The sequence below is a fragment of the Bactrocera latifrons genome, unplaced genomic scaffold (assembly GCF_001853355.1).
Source record: "Bactrocera latifrons isolate USDA-ARS-PBARC rearing strain unplaced genomic scaffold, ASM185335v1 scaffold_108, whole genome shotgun sequence".
Lineage (NCBI taxonomy): Eukaryota > Metazoa > Arthropoda > Insecta > Diptera > Tephritidae > Bactrocera > Bactrocera latifrons.
The window spans coordinates 1,144,937-1,165,085 of NW_017534497.1; the positions used below are offsets into that span (position 1 = coordinate 1,144,937).

At 35.8% G+C, this 20,149-nt stretch overlaps 1 protein-coding gene across 1 annotated transcript in view; it reads right to left on the minus strand.

Annotated features, from left to right (window-relative positions):
• Positions 1 to 3,065: 3,065 nt before the first annotated feature.
• Positions 3,066 to 20,149, minus strand: part of LOC108971110 (opioid-binding protein/cell adhesion molecule homolog) — a 72,215-nt gene continuing 55,131 nt past the window's right edge. The window contains exon 11 of the mRNA XM_018936951.1: positions 3,066 to 3,263. Within this exon, the coding sequence (XP_018792496.1) occupies positions 3,091 to 3,263 (173 nt within the window). The 3' untranslated portion in view covers positions 3,066 to 3,090. The remainder of the gene's footprint in view (positions 3,264 to 20,149) is intronic.

Genomic DNA, 20,149 nt, shown 5'->3' on the forward strand with positions numbered 1-20,149 from the left:
TAGAAATCAGTTGTCTAAGAGGTGTATTAAATACGGGAATTTAATATAAAAATTTCACGGGATCGCAACGTCTAAATAAAATGTTTATGTGGTTGTAGAAACGCTAAGTTTAGACGTGCTTTATGAGCTTTGTATTTTTTGTTTGCCAAAACTTTACACTTCGTTGCTTTATCGTGATTTTTTGGCCAAAAACAATACTGTAACAATGCCTCAGCATACATATTTGCCAAACATAGCTCAATGGCATTTCAAGATTAGACGTTTTCGTCCGAAATTTTGTCTAGAGATGAGGCCCATTTACGGTTCAAAGGAATATGATAGCAAAATTGTGGTATCTGAGACGAAGAGCAACCTGAAGAGAATCAGCACACGGTTAAATTTTTCCTGTGAGGATATGTAAAGTTGAAAGTCTACGCGGACAATCMCGCTTCGAATCTGGTCTTGGAGCAAAACATCGCGTTTGTCATTCGCACAGTTACCAGTCAAAATGTTCGCAMAAGTAATCGAAAAWTRTACTCMATGGATAAATCATCTGAGAYCTAGCCGCATCAGRTATTTGAAAGAGGTAATTTTYAAAAAATAAATGTCATAAAATGYTCTTTGGAATATAATAAGTATTCACCATTAAATTTAAGGTTTCTGTGTTCTGTGTTCAGCTTCACTAAACTGAAAAACTACTCGACGTTTGGTAAATCATAGTTWTTTGAATATATTATTTATATAGTTRAATGAATATATCMAWATGYATAAAMTATTTAATGTATRTGTKGAATCAGTATGGCTGCTTGCTAATTACAAGTCTTCTGGCGAATTGTCGCTGGACAGGTATAATTATTTTGTTGTTTTTTAAATTTTTTAAAATTTGCGATAAATTTACAAATCACATGTATTGTGTGCTTAATATATTATTTTCGACTTCTATTTAGTCATATTCTTGCTTATATTAAATTTAATTTCCATTATACCTGCTGATCAAAATTGACCCGGACTATAGTTTTTACATAGTTTTATGTAAATCTTTATTWTCAGCTTTAAAATAAGCTCCTCAAACAATATAATCACGTCAAAGCTTAATTAAGTTTTTCATATACTTATAATATAATATTATGTGAATCGACTGGGATGTCGTTACTTCTACTTTCAGATCAGTTTCCAAGTGCCACTCGCTACACATTTGTGTTGGCTGTTTGATAGTTTTGACGACATATTAATAAACGTACGCCTCGCTTCATGCGTATGAAAATGATTCAGTCCGGGACATATTTGATCAGATTGTATATCTCATAAACGAAGCTTAGCTTAAGCAGMAGCTTAACTTAAACTATTTCTAATACACCTTCTATTTTTTTCGGATTGTTTTAAATTTATTTTAYTTTATTATTTTTTCCAATAAACTCAGCAATAGCATCAACAATTATGTTTTATGATATTTTCCTGGAGAAACACAGCACAGCTACAACTACATAAAAAATGTAGTAATCATATACATATATTAATATTTATAAAATACAAATGCACTTTAAYATTAATATTTGTTGGCTTGGTTGCTTGAGTTCGTTTAAAAATTCTACAGCTAAGTACAATATACTACCATGAGAAAAGAATATTAAGACTTGGTTCATATTTTTCAAATTCCTAATTTATTCTTCAAAATCAATCTCGTCACCCTCAATATAATTCCACTTGAAATCAATACACTTGTGCTAACGTTTTTTTTTCAATCTTCGAAACAGCTGTTAAAGTCAATTTCCGGAATGACCTTCAATGCGTGTAGTGATTCACATTTAATGTCTTCAACTCGCTCGAAGCGGTTTCCTTGGAGCTTTTGTTTGAGTTCGCTGAATATCCAGAAGACATACGGAGCCAAGTACGGCGGTTGTGGCACGATATTGATTGAAAATTGGCGTAAAACTTTCAAAGAATAAATGCAGTTTCCGACGGTACATTATCGTGTTGCAAAAACTAAGATTTTTTCCTAATAGCTTCGCTGAAGCGACGCATGACACTCAAATAGTATTCCTCGTTGACAGTTCGGGTGGTCGGAAACAATTCGGAGTGCATTACACTTGGATAATCGAAGAAAACTGACCATGATTTTTGACCTGCTTTGAGGTGGTGCTTTTGACATCGGTTCACCTCATACCACGATATTCGGCCAATTGATCTTATGTTTCCGGGATAACCCGAACACTTATCGCCAGTAATAATATATTTCATGACGTCCTGGTAATAGGAGAGCATTGTTTCACAGGCCTTAAMGCGACGTTGTTTTACGAAAACATTGAGTAATTTTGGAAGCAATCAAGCTTTTACTATTCTTAGCCCCAAATGATSWTTCAAAATGGTTTTTACTAMTTYCTCTGACATTACAACGTTMGAASTAAGACCTCTGACTGTTATTCGTCATTTATCAAGCATCATTTCTTCTATTTTTCTAGCGTGTTGATCCTCAGTTGTTGTTAATGGTTCTCCTTGACGTGGTTCGTTCTCAACGCGTTCTTAATGTATGCACTTCAGAGAGATAAGCGTTTACTAAAATTAATGATTTATGATATTTTGATGTGGCATTTGGCACAAATATCAATGGCCTAAAAAAAAGTTTTTCGACAAATGGATTCTCGGGTGGAATTTAATTTAATTTAAAATGTCTTACTATTTTTTGCTCACAATAGCACTAACAGGCTACCACTTAACACTGATTTTTTTGTTCCTTTGTTTTTATTGACGAATATTCGAYACACACGTTTGATTAAGCCAATTAATAACTAATTTTAATTTAATTATTTTACAAATACGTTGCATAATTTAAGTACTAAATTAAGTAATGAAATTGATTTGCAAAGCATAAGCTCGYTGACGCTATTTATACTGCTTATTCTAGCACTACTTCTTATTATATTTTTATAAACGCATTGTCTAAATTTCTAAGCGTTTAATATTTAATAACATTTTGTATTACACTGCTAGCTATYTCCACTAATATTATTTATTTTCACTTTAATTTTAATTAAAAACTAATTTACAGCTCTCTCTTTTCTGAGTTTAGAGCATTTATTCTTGCTTAATCAACTAAAATCAACTTCGTATCTGCTACACGCGCCCACAGAGTACTACAAATATCGCTAGACCTGCATAACGCAGCAGCGTATGCGCATTTGCTGTTGTACAGGCTGCACCATGGATGGCATCATCGGTCAGTGAGTTCGCATCGTGTTTATTCRTTACAGATTTTCCATCACTGCGGTAGTTACTGTGATCGGGAGCTGAAAGGAGGAAATAACACATTTTCAATTGTAGCTATCAAATGTTTATTATTATAGTAGAGCTAAGATGATTTTTGTTTTAAARCAAGTATAGAAGGGCTAAGTTCAGGTGTAACCGAACATTTTATAGTCTCTCAAGTAAAGTGATGTATGGAATTTCTGTATATATTTTTATTAAAAGTATAATGTATTGCATTCCTTATTTAAAATCATAAGCAAAAAGATACATATCGGAAACCCTTAACGGAACACAGATGGGGTTCATAAGTCTGGTTGCTCCACTTAAGCTGGGGAAAATAAAGATTAAAAGGTCAGTCTGCCACTTTCGGGAATATTCTCCCATTTTCCGGTGTTATGAAAGCTTCCAACTGGCTCTTTGTAATCCGTCAGACAGGCCTTCYTTTTGTACACGTTGTGGAACCGCAGTATGCGCCTCGCAGACCGCCAAAGCAAGAGTAAGGTCCTGTTAGAGACAACCTTTTAAGACATGTTCCAGATATAATTTCTTAGAGGTTATGCTCGTTCCAGCGCAACAATTACATAATTCAAAAAGCCGACGATTTTAGCGGGCGATTTTAATATATGGCCTTCTGCAGAGGGGAGCAGATGTATAAACTATAGTGGTCGGAAGATGAAAGAATTCCTGAGGCATACAAATCKCACAAAAATGAATAGTGGCATAGTTGACATTATGTTCGCAAACGACTCGKTTAACACGAAAATTAAGTGGACGGTGTCAAGAAATACTCAGATAATGATCATAGCCCAGTAYACTGGTGGAATGTAGAAATTGCCATTGTGAGAAAGCTCTGTTACTAAGGTGGATCAAACAAAAGATGTTTCAGAGAAGCGTTCAAAAGCAATTGAAGTATTAGTTGAAGTGTCGTAATATTAGTCACAAGACTTCAAGTTAATGCGTACCTGGCGCATACGTCAGGAAGAGCAAATGTGTAACGTCTCATCAAGAATGATTGCGATCCCTAATCGCAAAAGCATTGAATTCAGAAATATGGATTTAGGTTCTTTCTAGATATCAAATTCTTTGCAATATCAAAAACCACAGTGTATAGACCTTCTGCAAAATGAATAATTAGTGTTTTCTGGACTAAGTATATCCACAAACGCTGCYGAAGTAGGAGCCATTGCGTGACATCCAGGAAGAGCTATTAGTACCTGAAGCAGTATTGGCATGTACTAGAGAAATCAGAGCATCAAATTGTAGAATTACCGGTCAGTTCAGTTCAGTTTTTGTAGTTGTATATTTAGAGACAATATTTACTTTAGTTTAAGTATTCACGAGCAAAGCGTGTAAAAAGTTCAGCAGGGCGTATAAGTGATTAGCGAGCCTCCAAAAAACAAAAATGCCATTATTGTAGTGATTATAATATTATTAAAATATCAGCTATTGTAAATCATAARTTCATAACTTTTTTTCTTTCAAATTAATTAGAGAGAGAATAACTGCAATTTCTTTGCAACTGCTTTAAATTATTGTCAGCAACTAAAAAAGGCTCATAATTTATAATTAATTTCTTGTTAACTTTTGTTCTTAAAAATAGTGCTATTGCGACAAAAGCATGGTAAAAAGAATTAAAACTAGATGGAATGAGCTACCAAGGTGCAAAACTGAAAAATTCATGTGCAAAATGGCAGCATACCTATTTGCACTCGATAGAAGTAACTATGGGAGCATGGTAGGAATACTAATTGACATACGAAACCAGACAGTGACACACGCCCACAAGATGAGGCTGACAGAGCCAAAARACTGYCATAAATRCCTAAGGCAGGGYACCAGRGMAACAATGGAGCATCTCTTGGGCTCTCGTCCMGCATTGGCAMGACTACACCGTMAGCATCTGGGGTCACCAYATTATAATACGCTAGAGGAGRTATCGACARTTTCTGTTAAAATTCGYCTTCYGCGAAAAAAAAACAGTATTTWGATTAAATTTGAAAAAATAATAAAACCATATGAATTTTAGTTAACCTTTATCTTTRTAATGCGCATGTTGAAATTTAAAAGCAGTCGGACAATCRTTTTWTGAATTATASCATTTTGWGTGAAKKAACTTTTGTTATTATGAAAAAATGSATAAAARGGAATTTCSCTTGTTGATATTATGAATTACGATGATTTAGAAGCAGAGTTTAGAGATGTTCCATAATTTCATTCAAAAGTGCAATCGATTAATCTGCTCCGTGAAAAAACGCAATATTCGGCTAGCTAGATTATGTGGTCTGTATTTTGGGATGCGCATGACATACTTTTTTTATTGATCGATTTTGAAAAGGGTCAGCTGTGACTATTATATAATGTTACTGCACCGTTTGAAGGACGAAGTTGCCGAAAAATAGCTGTTCACCAATACAATGCACCTGCTCACAAATCTCGTCAAAACGAGAGTAAACATGTTTGAATTTGGTTTCGTATTACTTCCGAATTCACCATTTACTCCGGACAACGGACAATGGACAAATCGTTCTACAAAAATGGTATCCAAAATTTGAAGGGTATGTATGTATGTAAAAAGAACGTATTTTCTCGAAAGAATATACTTAACTATGGTAGGCCAGAAACTTTTCAATTGAACTATAATCATCCGTAAACAATTCGAGTAGCAGAAAAAAAATATTAACGAATTCCTTTCGACGAAATTATTGTGACAAAGTAGGATAGACTTTTATTTYTGAAACAAGTGAAGCATTTGCTAAAAAACTAGATACAGGAATCATAAATTAACAAAATACTTACTACAAATTAGTATTACAGTAAAGATAAAGGTTTAATATGCGTAAAGCAAGCTGAATTTAGGGTTGATCGATACATGGMTGTCCTTTGGCACCTTAAATCTAAGAGTTCTAAAGATATGCCTTAGGAASTTGGTATATAATTGGATGAAAATTATTTCAGAAATCATCATCACATAAGTTCAATGAATATATAGTAAAGTTAGTTAGTTATCCAATTAGCTGGACAGAATTTAAACGGGGAGCCTGTTTTAGTGGCTTTAAAAAATCGATTTGTTGGAGGATTTTTTTGCAAGGGAAAGAAATAATTGGTTAAAGCGAAATTTCTAGGGTTTATAGCTATATGTTTAAACATTATTCATAAATATTTTGGATTCGAAATCTTTGATATTCTGTCTTTGGGAAGCAATTACCCGATGCATCTCGCATGTGCGAGAAAATTCAAAGAGATTCCTATTTTTTAATAATTAATTTTTAATTAAGAAAACTAAAAAAAGAGGTATAAAATTTTACAATTTTTTTTTAATTGGTTTTTGACCAAAAATCTTTTATTTTATGTGCCTTAAAAATATGTTCAAACTTGATCGCGTATCAAAGTTTCTGCCTAAGCGCTAATATATCTGCTAGACGCTCGGGTACTATTTCCCTTCTAGCTTCGGAAATATTTAGAACTCCCATCTTAAACTTGTGCCAAAATCTGATTCTTAGTTAATTTTTAAAGAAATTGACGCAAAAAAAAAATTTTTTTTTTGAAGCTTCTAAAGCAGGCTCCCCCCGTAATGCCATAGGAGTCAAATAATTTGCGGCCTTTTATTCTGGCAATTGTTAAGTAGAAAGCATGTAGAGATACGATAATTTTCTCAGTAGAGAGTAGGCAAACCACGCGGAACTAAAAATGGATCTCGAAATTARCATTCATAGTTTCCTAGTATACACCGTTACAATAGTTCAAATAACTTTGCGGTAATGCTGCCCGAATGCTATTAAATTTTGAGCTCGGATAAATTTATAAGCACARTTAATTTCCCACCCTCAAGAAATTCAATATTGAATAAAGAAATATGTTACCTTTACACACCAAATCACTGACTCTTTAAATATTTATTTATAGCACTCCCTTTCAAGTAAACACACTGCTATTCGACCTTGTCTCACATTCTTAATAACCGGAAAAAATGGCATGCAGCCAAATACACTCACATATATATGCACATATATTACTATATATGTACTAAATAAATATAAATTTTTTTTTATTGAGCAGCACTTGCTTGTCTTGCTGTTCGACAATTTTTCCAGCAGTCAAACAGCACACACACACACAATGTAAATATTATGAAATGAAACCCTTAATAATATCCTCGCGTCAATAAACAGGATATAAACAGCCACACAGGCATCCCCTGTGTAAATAATTTTTAATGTGCACACAAATGGATTTAACCATAAACGCTCAAGTGCACATGCGAGTAAGCACACACACACACTGACATGCCGCCACTGTCGGGTCCCTCAGCGCCAAAGTAAATGGTATGTCAGATTTGAGTGATTGCTGGACACAATTCAAAAACTTCCTGCGGCATTGACAGTTCTTTGAAATTCAAGTGTATTGTACGCTGTCAGCTTGTATTTAATATATATTTGTGACAGTGTGTACATAGCTTTAAATGTAGTATTATATAATGCTTTGATGCGAGCGGAAATTTATGTGAAACATTTAAGTATATGACATTATTATGCGAGTTTCCTGTGGCTGGTAGAAGGCTGATAAGGCCTTGATAATTGCAGAGGTTGGCAACATTGTGGCACTGTGTATGGTTTTATTAATTACGAAACATAATTGTTTTTATTTCATAATTTAAAGTAATTTTCGTAGATTGTTTGGGTGAGTCCATTGATATGCGGTAAGGGTCGGTAAGCTGACTCGGCGATAAACGCAAAATACTGCTGTAAATAATTTAAATCTATTATAGGCTCCTATACTTGTTGAAATTTTCGTATCTGGTATTATTTTCCAGTAAATGTTTTTATAGCATAACTAAAAATCTCACTTTGCTCTTCATAGAAAATAAATTTCAACTAATCGTTTTCCACATAGCGCTCAAAGCTATGCTGCTGACGCACACGAGTTTTAATGAAACTATAACTATTTTCCTAATATGATTATAATAGATCTATATTCCTTTAGTAGCTAGCTAGCCAATTCCGCGAGTTACTGTAAGCGACTATATTCACAAAATGGACGAAGGAGTACAGACTTGACCATAGTAATGCACTCGGAAGCATTACAATTGCCTAAACCCTAAGATTTCAGGTGTGACACTCGACAGCCTATGCTACTTCACTCCAGACACTAATGCGATTATTGCCAAAGTTCAGAGCCTCAACAAATTTCTCACGTCGCTAACCGGCAGCATTAGAGGAAAGGACAAAAACACGTTGTATGCAGCATAAGAGACAATCGGCTGGCAGGCATCTGGATTCTGTGAATATCAGACGAGGAAGCTAGAAACCGGACGACGGGATATCTCTTGATGTATCCCATCGAACACTTGCAAAATGAGCCCATATGCTCCCAGTTGAGGAGCATAATGTACATCTCTGCAACCAGTTTTTGCTGATATAATATCGCCGAAATCATCCTTACAGTAACCTGTTTGGAACGGAACCGCCACCTATGAGTATCAAAAGGTCCTCCTCAACTACGTTGACGACACAAAACACTACGCCGACCAGATTTCGGACGCARCAAACTTCAGTCATGTACTGGCCRCCATTCACAGTGAAGCCATTGACAYCTTCACCGACTCCGTCTCAGTGAATCGCGTTATTTGAGTCAARCTACCACCYATTGCAGTCGAAGGGATCGAGTTACCGCGAGAATCSAGAGATATCCTTGCGCAGCTCCGTTCTGGATAATGTARCAGATTAAACTCTAACTTAAGCARAATCGACATTGCTATATCAAACATATGTTCAGCGTRCAATGAGTCACCGCATSACACTAATCACCTCTTTGCATGCCGCGCCCTAAATTTACATACCTATAATTCGAMMCYGTCGAAACAGTACATTTTCTGGGTCTACGATGACGTCTAGGACAAATTTTTCTAAACCTTAGCATCCTAAGAGGGATTAGGTGCCCGTTACAAGCACAAAAACAGGCGATCATCAACCGCATCGTACGTATGTGGAATAGCTTTATAACGAGGAGACCACCGATACCGATTTTCATAAGAAAATTTTGTTCAGGTAAGTTGTARATCATGATTAATGACTTTTTCGTACCTGAATTGGAAGCTGTTAATATGAATTAATTTTGGTTTCAATAAGACGTGTACAATATATATACAAATTTTAATGAGCGTATTATTACAAGATCGTGTAACTTAGTTTGTAGGTGGGGTCATCTGAAAACGTTTGTCCACGCAGATAAGCTCGAGCCGACTGACAATATTCGGCATAAAAAATTGAAATTTTCCGCAATCAATTTAGATCATAATAGCAAACTCTTACCTTTATAATAAAGCTTAATTATTGGCCATTATATCAGATCAGAAATTGAACGCCTAGTGGAAAAATTTAAATCCACATGCACAGCACAAAATGTTTTCCCGCCAGTGAGACTAAGAAGTGTCCGCAGTGTTAAGAATATTGTTGCCTCAAGATCATTAATCGAGGAAGACCCAAATCGTCGTTCTTAAGCGTTGAACATCTCAGCGACGTCGTTGTGGCAACTTTTGCGAAAAGATCTTGACCTACATCCTTACTAGATGAAATTGACGCAAGAACTGAAGCTGCTTGACCACCAGAATTGCCGTATGTTCGTAAATTGGGCTGAGCAAAAACTTAAAATGATCAGAATGATTTCATCAAAAAATTATCTTCAGCGATGATTCTCATTTCTGGCTGAATGGCTTCGTCAATAAGCAAAATATGCATTATTGGTCAGGCAGCAATCCACAYGTACTCATGAGTTACCACTGCAGCTCAAAAAAACCCCGTTTKGTGCGGTTTCATTAGGTCGTACTTCTTCCGTGYTGAKCAAGACCGGTACGGTGTGKGAATGGKAATCCCTACCGCTCAATCATAGCCGAATTTTTTTGACCCGAATYGGATGATATGTACTTGGACAATATGTCGTTCGAACAAAATGGCAGCAGAAGACAAACAGCAAATGTCGCAATCGATTTATTGTAAACCAAGTTTGGTGAACGTGTTATCTTACGAAATGATCCAGTCAATTCGCCGCCTCGGTCGTGMGATTTGACGCCGCTGGACTCCTTCCTGTGGGATTACGACAATCCTATGATCTATGCCAACAAGCCAGCGACGATTGATAAACATAAATTGTAAAACTGCAAGCATGTCCGTGGTGGCCATGCAAAAGAAATCGAGTTCCATACATAATGCCATCTTGTACTTTCACAGGAATAAATAATTTCATTGATATCCGAAACCGTTTTTTTTTATCAATTTTAGCAAAACTGATGAGGAAGTAATGCTTAATATGAAATCAAACTAATTTATGCTGTTGCAAATTCTGCGATAAATCCTTCATTTTGACTAATTAAACTTACTCATATAATCGCACATATATTATAGTACTTTTCACGAGTCTCTTCAATTCAATAAAATTGCATCCCACAGAAACCCCAGCTGCCCCATGAGACAGCGGTAAATGGCCGAAAGTTCATTGAATACCAGTAGCCAATGTGCGATTGAGAAGATCAAGTGAAAATGACATGCAATCAGTCGTTCGCAAGGCTGCCTCCCACACGTAGGTGGCGTTGTCGTTGAAGGCAGCAATCATGCCGCAGCAACACTCAACGACCTCTGCCAGCGGCAGTGAGCAGCAATAATTGAGTGACTTCAGCGGAAGCACGAATCCGTGAGAACGACGGTGAAGTAAGTGAATATATGTATGTATGTGAAATAAACATTTATGCACACGCATATGCGCGCGAACTTGCGAACGATGGTAAGGCGAATGAATGAAAATGCACTGCATACACTCACTGCAATGAAAGCAAATAAACACATAAAATAAATAAATAAATGAAAATGCGCTACTTTCCATTCCATCGAACCATCGTGACTTTCCACTTTATTTCGCCACGTACGCATGTGTTTTCAGAGGTTATCTGTGTGCGCGAGTTTGCGCTTGTTATTGTTGCAAATGAAAAAGTTTTACTGTTCACTTTGCCTCTGACCATTTTGGTCATTTCGCAGACAAGACACAGCAGCAAGTGGCGCACTTTGAAGTACTATTATTATATGTTGTTATTGTAGTTGTTCCTTTTATTGCTGAAATTGTTATTTCATGCAATTCTTTTTACACCCTCTACGGGATTTAATACATTTGACACAAAGTTTGTAATACTCAGAACGAAACTTCGSAGGATATATCTCATACAGCTCATCGTTCCATCAAATGCGAAATTTGCGGTAATCAACGCGCAAAGGMCCATAAATCTTTCGCAAAACCTTTCTCTTGAAAACTCGTAACGTCAACTCRTCAGTTGTTTTCATCTTCCAGGCCTCTGCACCATATAGCAGGACGGGAGTTATGARTGACWTATAGAGTTTGGTTTTTGTTCGTCGAGAGAGGAATTTTTCAATTRCCTACTTAGTCCGAAGTAACACMTGTTRGCAAGAGTTGTTCTGCGTTGTATTTCGCGGGTAACGTTGTTGTTGGTAGTAATGCTGGTTATAAGATAGACAAAGTTGTTTTCGACTTCGAAGTTACGACGGTCAACAGTGACGTGCGAGCCAAGTCACGAATATGACGTCTGTTTTCTTGATGACAAGAGCTATGTCGTCGTATTCTTGTTCACTACCAGACCCGTTTACTTGCTTCATTCACTTGGGAGTGGCCAGAAACGATTCTTTTACATATGGAACAACCAGCTCATGCCTTCAGACCAAATATCCTCTGGGAAGCCAAAAAAAACATATTGTATATTGTCCAACAGCTATATCACATCTAAGCCGACCGATTAAAATGGGGTTAACATCTTTTTTACCCTTTTTTCGATTAAAAAAAAAATGCGCCTTAGAGGGGTATTAAAGCTTATACCGGTGCAGTCGAAGTGAAGTGTTTTTCTTGTTGTTATTTTCGTTGCGTTTTGTATCCAGAGTTTTTGTGAAGCAGCTTTGTTCTCGCCATTCGTTTGCTTGGCACTTGCCATTTAAAAAGGTTCGTGCATTCAGAAAAATAAATATATATGTACATATGTATATGTATGTGAGTTTATGTGGTGAATGGAATTTTTGCTTTATTTAAAACCTTTTCACTTTCRCATTTTTAACGAACGTGATTGGTTTCCGTTAATCGATTGCTTCAAAGATACGTAGGTTATATAGWAGGAAAACGCGCTTTAGGTCACACAAACGTTGTGATGATTTTTTTTGTGTTGGTGTACCCTCATTAGCAATGTATAATTATTTCGTTTCAATCACGTCTAGTTTTGCGACAATTATATATTCATTTCAGTCCTCTTATATGTGTCTCATCCTACGTTCTGCCGATCTGCCTCTGGCAAAGCTACCAAAGAGATGGCAGTGGATTTGTATTTTTATTAGACAACTCCCCGAACTCAGCGAGGCGAAAATTAAAGAGCAAATATTGGTAGGTCATAAATATGGCAACTGGTAAAGAATAAGAGCTGTGAAGAAAATTGAAAAATGAAGAAATTTTTTTTTTGTTTGAAAATTGCCGCCCAAAATTTGTGAGGAYACCCAAAATCAAAAAATTACAAAGACTTAATAAATGAACTTATAATGCCATATAAAGCTTTGTGGTAGAATATCAATTATATATAAATACAATATCGCATATAAGTTTGGTTCTCTACTTGCTTTTAAAATTATTTTTGTTGCCATAATAAACTTTTATATTTAAAGGCATCTTTAACTGATATAAATAAAACTCTTTTTGGTAGTATCTCCTCTATACGAAGCTGCATATATATCTAGCCAATTATTGCTTCTAATAAAAGTTTTCTTTATTTAGTTATATAMGCCTATACGAAATATGGTTTAACTTGCAAAACTCTTTTACCTACCTACGATAAAATATAATATGTAATTTTTGGAGATATTTTAATCTTCGCGTACTATAAAAATCTTATGAAGAATGAATGTGGTGGAATATATACATATATATAGTAGGACTATGCGAGATTAGTTATGGCCAGACCCGAACGATAAGATGGATATAAGAACCTAATAAAAACGCTCTCAATGCTTATGGCGAATTTCTGTCGACAGACTCTCCGATTGGTTAGTGCTAGGCGATTTCTTTTTCCAAGCAGTTAAATTGTAGATATTCGAATTACGAGCTAACTTACTCAAGCAATGACAAAGCTGTCCGATAAGTTGTTGGTATAAAATCTTATGATCTTATGGAAAAATAMTGTATTTATTTTAAMGGTTAGGTTTACGAAAAATYCGGTTAGACTTTTTTTGGAGAGCTTTCAATTTCCAGCGAATATACAAAAGAATTTTTTTCAAGTTGTTGGAAGCGAGGTACAAATTTTTCGACCTAATAATAAGAAAAAAAGTAGAAAACCCTAGGGCGGAAGAACTTCCCGCTATATTTAAGAGCTCATACTCGGACAACTTTTTTCGAGTAATCAAACAACCAGTTTTTCAGAAAATCAAGCTAAATATAAAAATGCTATCATACTACAGAATCTATTATTTCTCTAAAAAAATRGTTCAARYGTAAAKCTTTTTTGCAAATGTATTAYATGTATACRCATATGTGTGTGTATTGATCAATTTATATTAAATGGTTTTTGATGACACTGCTCGAACCAAAGATTATTTGAAATTTCTGTTAGGTATTCGACAGTATATATTCTCCAATTCTAACCACAAACTGTAGTATAATGATATCAAATCTCTTTTTGCCTTATGTGAAAGAGCATGATCGTTTTGAAAGATTCAATGCTCTCCTTAAAAGAGAGAATGCCTTTTAAAATATTCTGCTAATAATTTAATAATAAATAATTTAATAATTTTGTCTTAGTTTTATCGTAGTTTTACAGTAGATAAGAGCTGTGACGCATGTAACAGTAGACTGCCCACCTAACCATTTAGCAGCTGTATGGTAACTCTGAATTATATTTTGTCTTTTCGAAGTTTTTGCGTAGATTTTATAATTTTGCATATTGAAAGCTTCTGCAAAAKTTAACATTTTAACATGTTCAAAATTGATACTGTCATGGTCGTTGACCGCGGGGCACTGAAGAAGATGTTTGCCTATGAGGAGCCTAACTATCTTTAACCGAGTTGCCAAAAAGATCCAGTTGAGGYCAAGGTTAGACTTTCATATAAAGATAATTTTTATTAAGTGTTGACCTTGACATATTTTTCTATATAGGGGTTCTGCGAGAGCATTAATGAAGAGTTTCTATTGCTGAATTTGTTATCTTCCTTTCATTTTCCATTTCAGTCTTCATCTGTTACCGTTTGGGAACAACGATCAATAGTACGGTAAACAAACATATCCGAAATATCAGGTAAAATAAAAAGTCCCCGTCCTACCATAGTTAAATAATATTCGTTTTTTTTTTTTTTGTATCGAACATAGTTCCCTTCAATGTTAATACACTGATTATAGCGACCCTAGAACTATTCGGCACAATTTTTGTAGTACGATTTGTCATTTTCTTCAAAATACTTGTAGGCACATTTTTGGCGATCACCTCTTCATTCGACGAAATTTTTTTTTCTCAGTGTGCAATATTTTATAGTCGSTGAAAAATATGGTGRATGTGAAACCAATTYCAAGCCCAATTCAACGATTTTTTGCTTCATCTTCACTGACTTGCGACATGGTGCATTGTCGTGRTGAAACATCACTTACTTTATCTACAAATATATCTAAAATGCCGTGTGATTAAAGCTATTAGGACAGTCAATCTTTTCTAAGATAGTCAATACAAATTATTCATTGTGCATCCGAAAACAGAGACCCTATAATCCTGCCAGTCAATTTGTGTATTTGTGTACGTTTTTGAGCGGGTTCATCGTATGTGGTCCATTCGGATGACTGATTGGACTTCAGAGTGAAACGATGAAGCAATCCATTGCTACATGAAATGATGTACACGTTCAGTTGATATCTTTAGAGTGCCTGCTACCTCTAAGAACTTCACTTCACGGTCATCCAAAATTATATTGTGGACTATTTTTTTCTTTTTTTTTTTTGTTTTGATGGTTCAATCTCTTTTAGGCGTCCAATACGTTCACCATTTTCGGTGCTCGTTTCACAACGTCTAAACTGAGCATACGAATCTTTCATGGTTAATTTTAGTGGGAGTGAGGCCGGAAACTCCTCATCAAACTAAGCTTGTGCTTCAACTGAAAATTTTTCCTTTAAAAAACAATATTGTATGAAACGAGGACGGAATTAATTTTAATAAATTTTTTTCATAATAAGTTACTTCACTCAAGGATTCAGAAACTAATGATCTGACAGCGCCCCTATTAAAAGATAGGGCTAACATATAAAGATAAAGCATATGAATTTAGTTCTAGTACATTTTGTACAATTATGTAAAGCTATCTGTGAGCTCATGCATTTGACTAACAATTTTTCTACATTTTTGTAAAGCAAGCAAGGCAATACATCTTTTTTAGCTCCCTACTCAATTGATAATAAGCAAAAAATAACTGAAATGGGTATTATATATGGTTAGACACTGCATACAAATTACATATAATAAAAAGWGAGGACACTTTTTTCTACAATTTTTTACTCGTTGTATTTTTTGTGAATTTTGTAACCGAATTTATGCTTATTACCAATGTTGCCTTTACTGATTCGCAAAATCTCACACATTTTTATTTAGTCAGTGTTGTTTATAATAAGTTTACAACTTATAACCGAAAACTTTTGTTTTAAACTTTTCTTAGAATTCAGTATACAATTATTTTTTTTCCAATTTTATAACACAATACAATTCGAGTAGAGCAGTTCGTTTCAATCACTACCATTTTATGAGCTTCTCACATCATATATACATATGTATATATTTATGGCATTTTACCCTACTCAATTCACTTTTACGTTCATTTTGATACTAGCCTCCTGTACTTTGCCTTCAACCTCTTGGGACAAATTGTTACAAATTTTTATTGCTTAAGTGTCCCTAAGGTCCTTTTGAATGGTCACCAGCACTCGTTTACTCAACTCGTTTGAGAYTTGGCAATGCTTCCAAACACCGCCACCCTTTAGCACTATTTTTATTTCGATAAGATATCAAATGTTTACCACTTTCGCACTTTCGAACAAATAAATTTTTCACCGTTTTTTGCTTTCTTTTATTTTGAATAGTAGCTGTGAAAGTGTATGCGTGTGGTTTGGCAGAGAGAACAAATTGCGCCAGAAGTATTGAATTCCAAACTAATGGCAACTATCACTGCAGCGTATTCTATAAAAACCAATCAATTATTTGGTGGCCATTTATTTCTTGTGTTGCAAAACTTTCATTTTACGCTGGCAATTTATGTTTAGATCTGTTTTATTAGTTCGGGATGGAATGTAGCAACACTGCAGTTGCTAAATTCAATTTCAAATTATACCCGAATTTTCTTGTTATCATGAAGAAAAGTGGGAAATAGTGATAATAATATTGAGTTTTGTCTTCCAAAAGTCTCGCAAAGCACATATTAAGCAATCTTTGACCAATCTTCAAGAGCTCTCCTAKTGTGGAATTTGAAAGTTCGCAGCATTTCGATAGAGTATATCTTTAAAAACGACATACAAAAATGTTACAGCGATAACTCAGATAGTTTATGACTCACGGCCTCATAAAATCTTGTCATTTAGTTCAGTCATCTTCATCAGTTTATTATACCCTGAACCACCAACCCACCTGAAAAACCCAAATGTAATCGTCGGAGGCCTCATAAAATATACGTATACATAAAAAGTAAATATGTAAGTTATGTTAGTTTTCTGATCTAGAAACATGGCACGTTCACTGCTATACTCGTATGTAGTTCTTTGTGAAGCCATAGAAAAGAGAACTATATTAGTAAACCGCTTAGTAGCCAATGCAAATTTATAAAGGCGTTTTATTTCCATTCTCGCTAGATTTGAAAGTGTGTGTTMTCTAGTGAAAGAAAGAAAGTGTTGAGATGTTTTCACTCCGCCATTTTCCATATAGCTTCTGTAGATGGTGTCTGGTAAGATTCCTAGCTTTACATGAACGCAAATCGTACAATGGCCTGTTAAAACTGATACAACTAGGGAAAACTAATGGTACTGAGAGCAAAGAGATCCCTAGATCTCCTGCGATCGAACTTGGGCCAAAAGGCTTTTGCGATAGCGCACGTACCGGTGGTGGCCCAACATTGTCGAATTTCCCGCGAAGCCAAGCTATCTAGTATTAGAACAAAAGAGGATACGAAAGCACCAACCCGAACACATTCTACTAATATCGGTTCAAGGAAGCCTTTCTTTGTTAGTTCATCAGCGCTACAGTTTTCTCGATTCCGCTGTGACCTGGCAGCTATATCAGTCTTATCAAAAAGACACTCGATGTTATTGATAKCGAGGTTARAAATTCTTTGACTAGCCCTGAAYATGCTGCTAATGAGTTCAAGGCYWYGGCGTTGTCTTGGTGCAATTTCCAATGCGCTGCGGCTGCGATGTCTTGTCGGACCCGATTGACGCTTCGTTTGAGTCTCTTGTGGACTTCTACGTAAGTCTTGGCATTGAGGTTTCGCCCAGAATACTTAGTCGACGGTAGGAGTTCAAAACTTTGCGCACACGAGACACATTGCGTTTGTCAAAGTCGAATGTCTCTCAGCACGGTCTTCATCAGCGCCCACTTCGCGRCCCTCCAAAAAGATCTGGTACCACCGAAATACACCACTTCTTGCTAAAGCATATTTTGGGTAAGCCTGTTTCATTACATACAATCAGAAAAATAAAAAACTTAATTTTATTTAATTTATGATCAGCATGACGAGCTTAGCCGATTTAACCAAGTCGGTATGTCAGGTTGCCTCTGTGCATATAAGTGAACTTGTCTCACAGTTTTTGAGATATTGCTTTGACATTTTGAACATATCTGTTCCACCCAAATAAGCTGCTCATGTAAGCTGAACAATCGCAATCGGACCTCTATAGCATACAAGTRTAGCTACCACACAAGCTGATCGATCTARCTYAAGTCCTTGTTTGGAAAACCTTTATATTGGAAAAGGTATCTTCATGGAATTTGGGAAAGATTATTACTTAAGGCATTACTATAATCTGCAAAGATATTGTGTRGATTGGGCCTAGCAGATAGCTTGCTTACAAACAGACCTCTCAATTTCAAATTCTTTTATGGAAATTATTACTTATATATCACTATCAGATATCGAAGTGCWACCAACTTCAGACCGTTCGCGCAGCTGACGCACTGGAATCAGCAGTYTATAAATTTGCTGAATGACAGTTCGGAGTATTGTTCAMAAGTGTACAGAAGCGTTTTGCCAAAAAGTGAACGCAAGAAAAAGTKATCAGGGATGGAATTCAAGCGTAATAGTGTGATTGCTTTATATAACATTTAGCAGGAAATCAAATCACAGCCAACAACTGTTCGTGACCTCAAACACGTTAATGTGAATAAAGTTTTTGTTTATCGCATCATCATTCGTTACAATGATACTGGTAGCATCGCAMAATACCATGGAGGTGGCCATCAAAAGCCTGCAACGTCACGTAAGATGGTTCGATGGAAGCGACTTGAGCGAAATCCACGGCGAAGTGCCAATCAAATGGCTAAAGAACTGAAAATATCCGACCGMAGTATCCGACGCATTTTGGAAAATGAGCTCAAGATCAAGCCTTACAAGTTCCAAAAGGCCAATGATCTCACACCGAAGCAGCAACAATTAAAACTTAAGAGAGCGAAGCAGTTGCTTCGCTTGGCCGAAGGCGATCAAATTCCTAACACTGTGTTTTCTGACGATAAAACGTTTCCAATTGAGAAATTCGTAAACTCTCAAAACGATAGGGTTTACTTGACCGACCATTCACACGAGAATCTAAGTCATCGGTTGGCCACCAGGAAGCAGCACCCGCCACAAATAATGGTTTGGGACGCTGTCACCGCAGATGGGCGCTCTCCAATTGTTTGCATCGAGCCTGGCGTCAAAGTAAGTGCGACATATTATCGGGATATATATATGTATATATATTTCAGGGACAATACTGATGAAGTGAAACAAATAGTATTTGTATGTTGTGAGGTAAAATTTGCAAAGCAAAAGATATTCGATAAAATATTATTATATTAGCATATTTTTGGGCTTAAAATAAATATAAAAAAAAAAACAACGAAGAAACAAACTTTTTTCGAATTGTCCAATATTTAAAGAAATGCAAAAAAAATGTACCGTTTATGCAAAAATTTCTTTAAAAATTTTCATATTCAAATTTTTTAGTGATGAATGAATGTGCAACAAAAATTTCTATCGCCAAAATCAAAGCATAAAATATCMCAGCTGTGGGTTGCCAAAAAAATGTAAAGCAAAACGAATGCCAAAAAGTGCCAGCAGAAAAGCGCAACAGCAATCAAAGTGCGCCAAAACCCAATCGACAACCATAGTGGCAGATTTCTAACGRCTGGCGGTCGGTGTTCAAGCGCAACTAAAGGCCGTAACGGTTCATTGGCTGCCGCAGTGCACAGGAAGTGCCGCTACGCTGCAATAGTCAAAGCTGTCATCACTAAGCGACGAAGAATTGCCAGCGAATTGCAGTCTAATCCGGCAAGCAGAGCAACAAAAAGTGTGGATATAAAAACAAAATACAAAAGAATTGTACCCCGAATTCTCAACCATGAATAAGCGTGGAAATTGGAATGCAAGCAAATACATAAAAAACACATAAAAATACATATGTAGCTTTATGGCAGCATGTTGCCATTGTTTTTCGCTTGCGCGGAGTGTAGTGTGTGAATCCGTAAMACCAGTGCCATACGCCGATTAATGCGTCTACACGACGACATTTCAGCCGGCAGCTGGAAATCTAATCACCAGATATGGGCAATGAAAAGGCAAAAAATTGTRAAAAATTGAAAAAATGTGTTGCAGAAATGTTATAGCTCGTTTTTTGGTGAAAATAG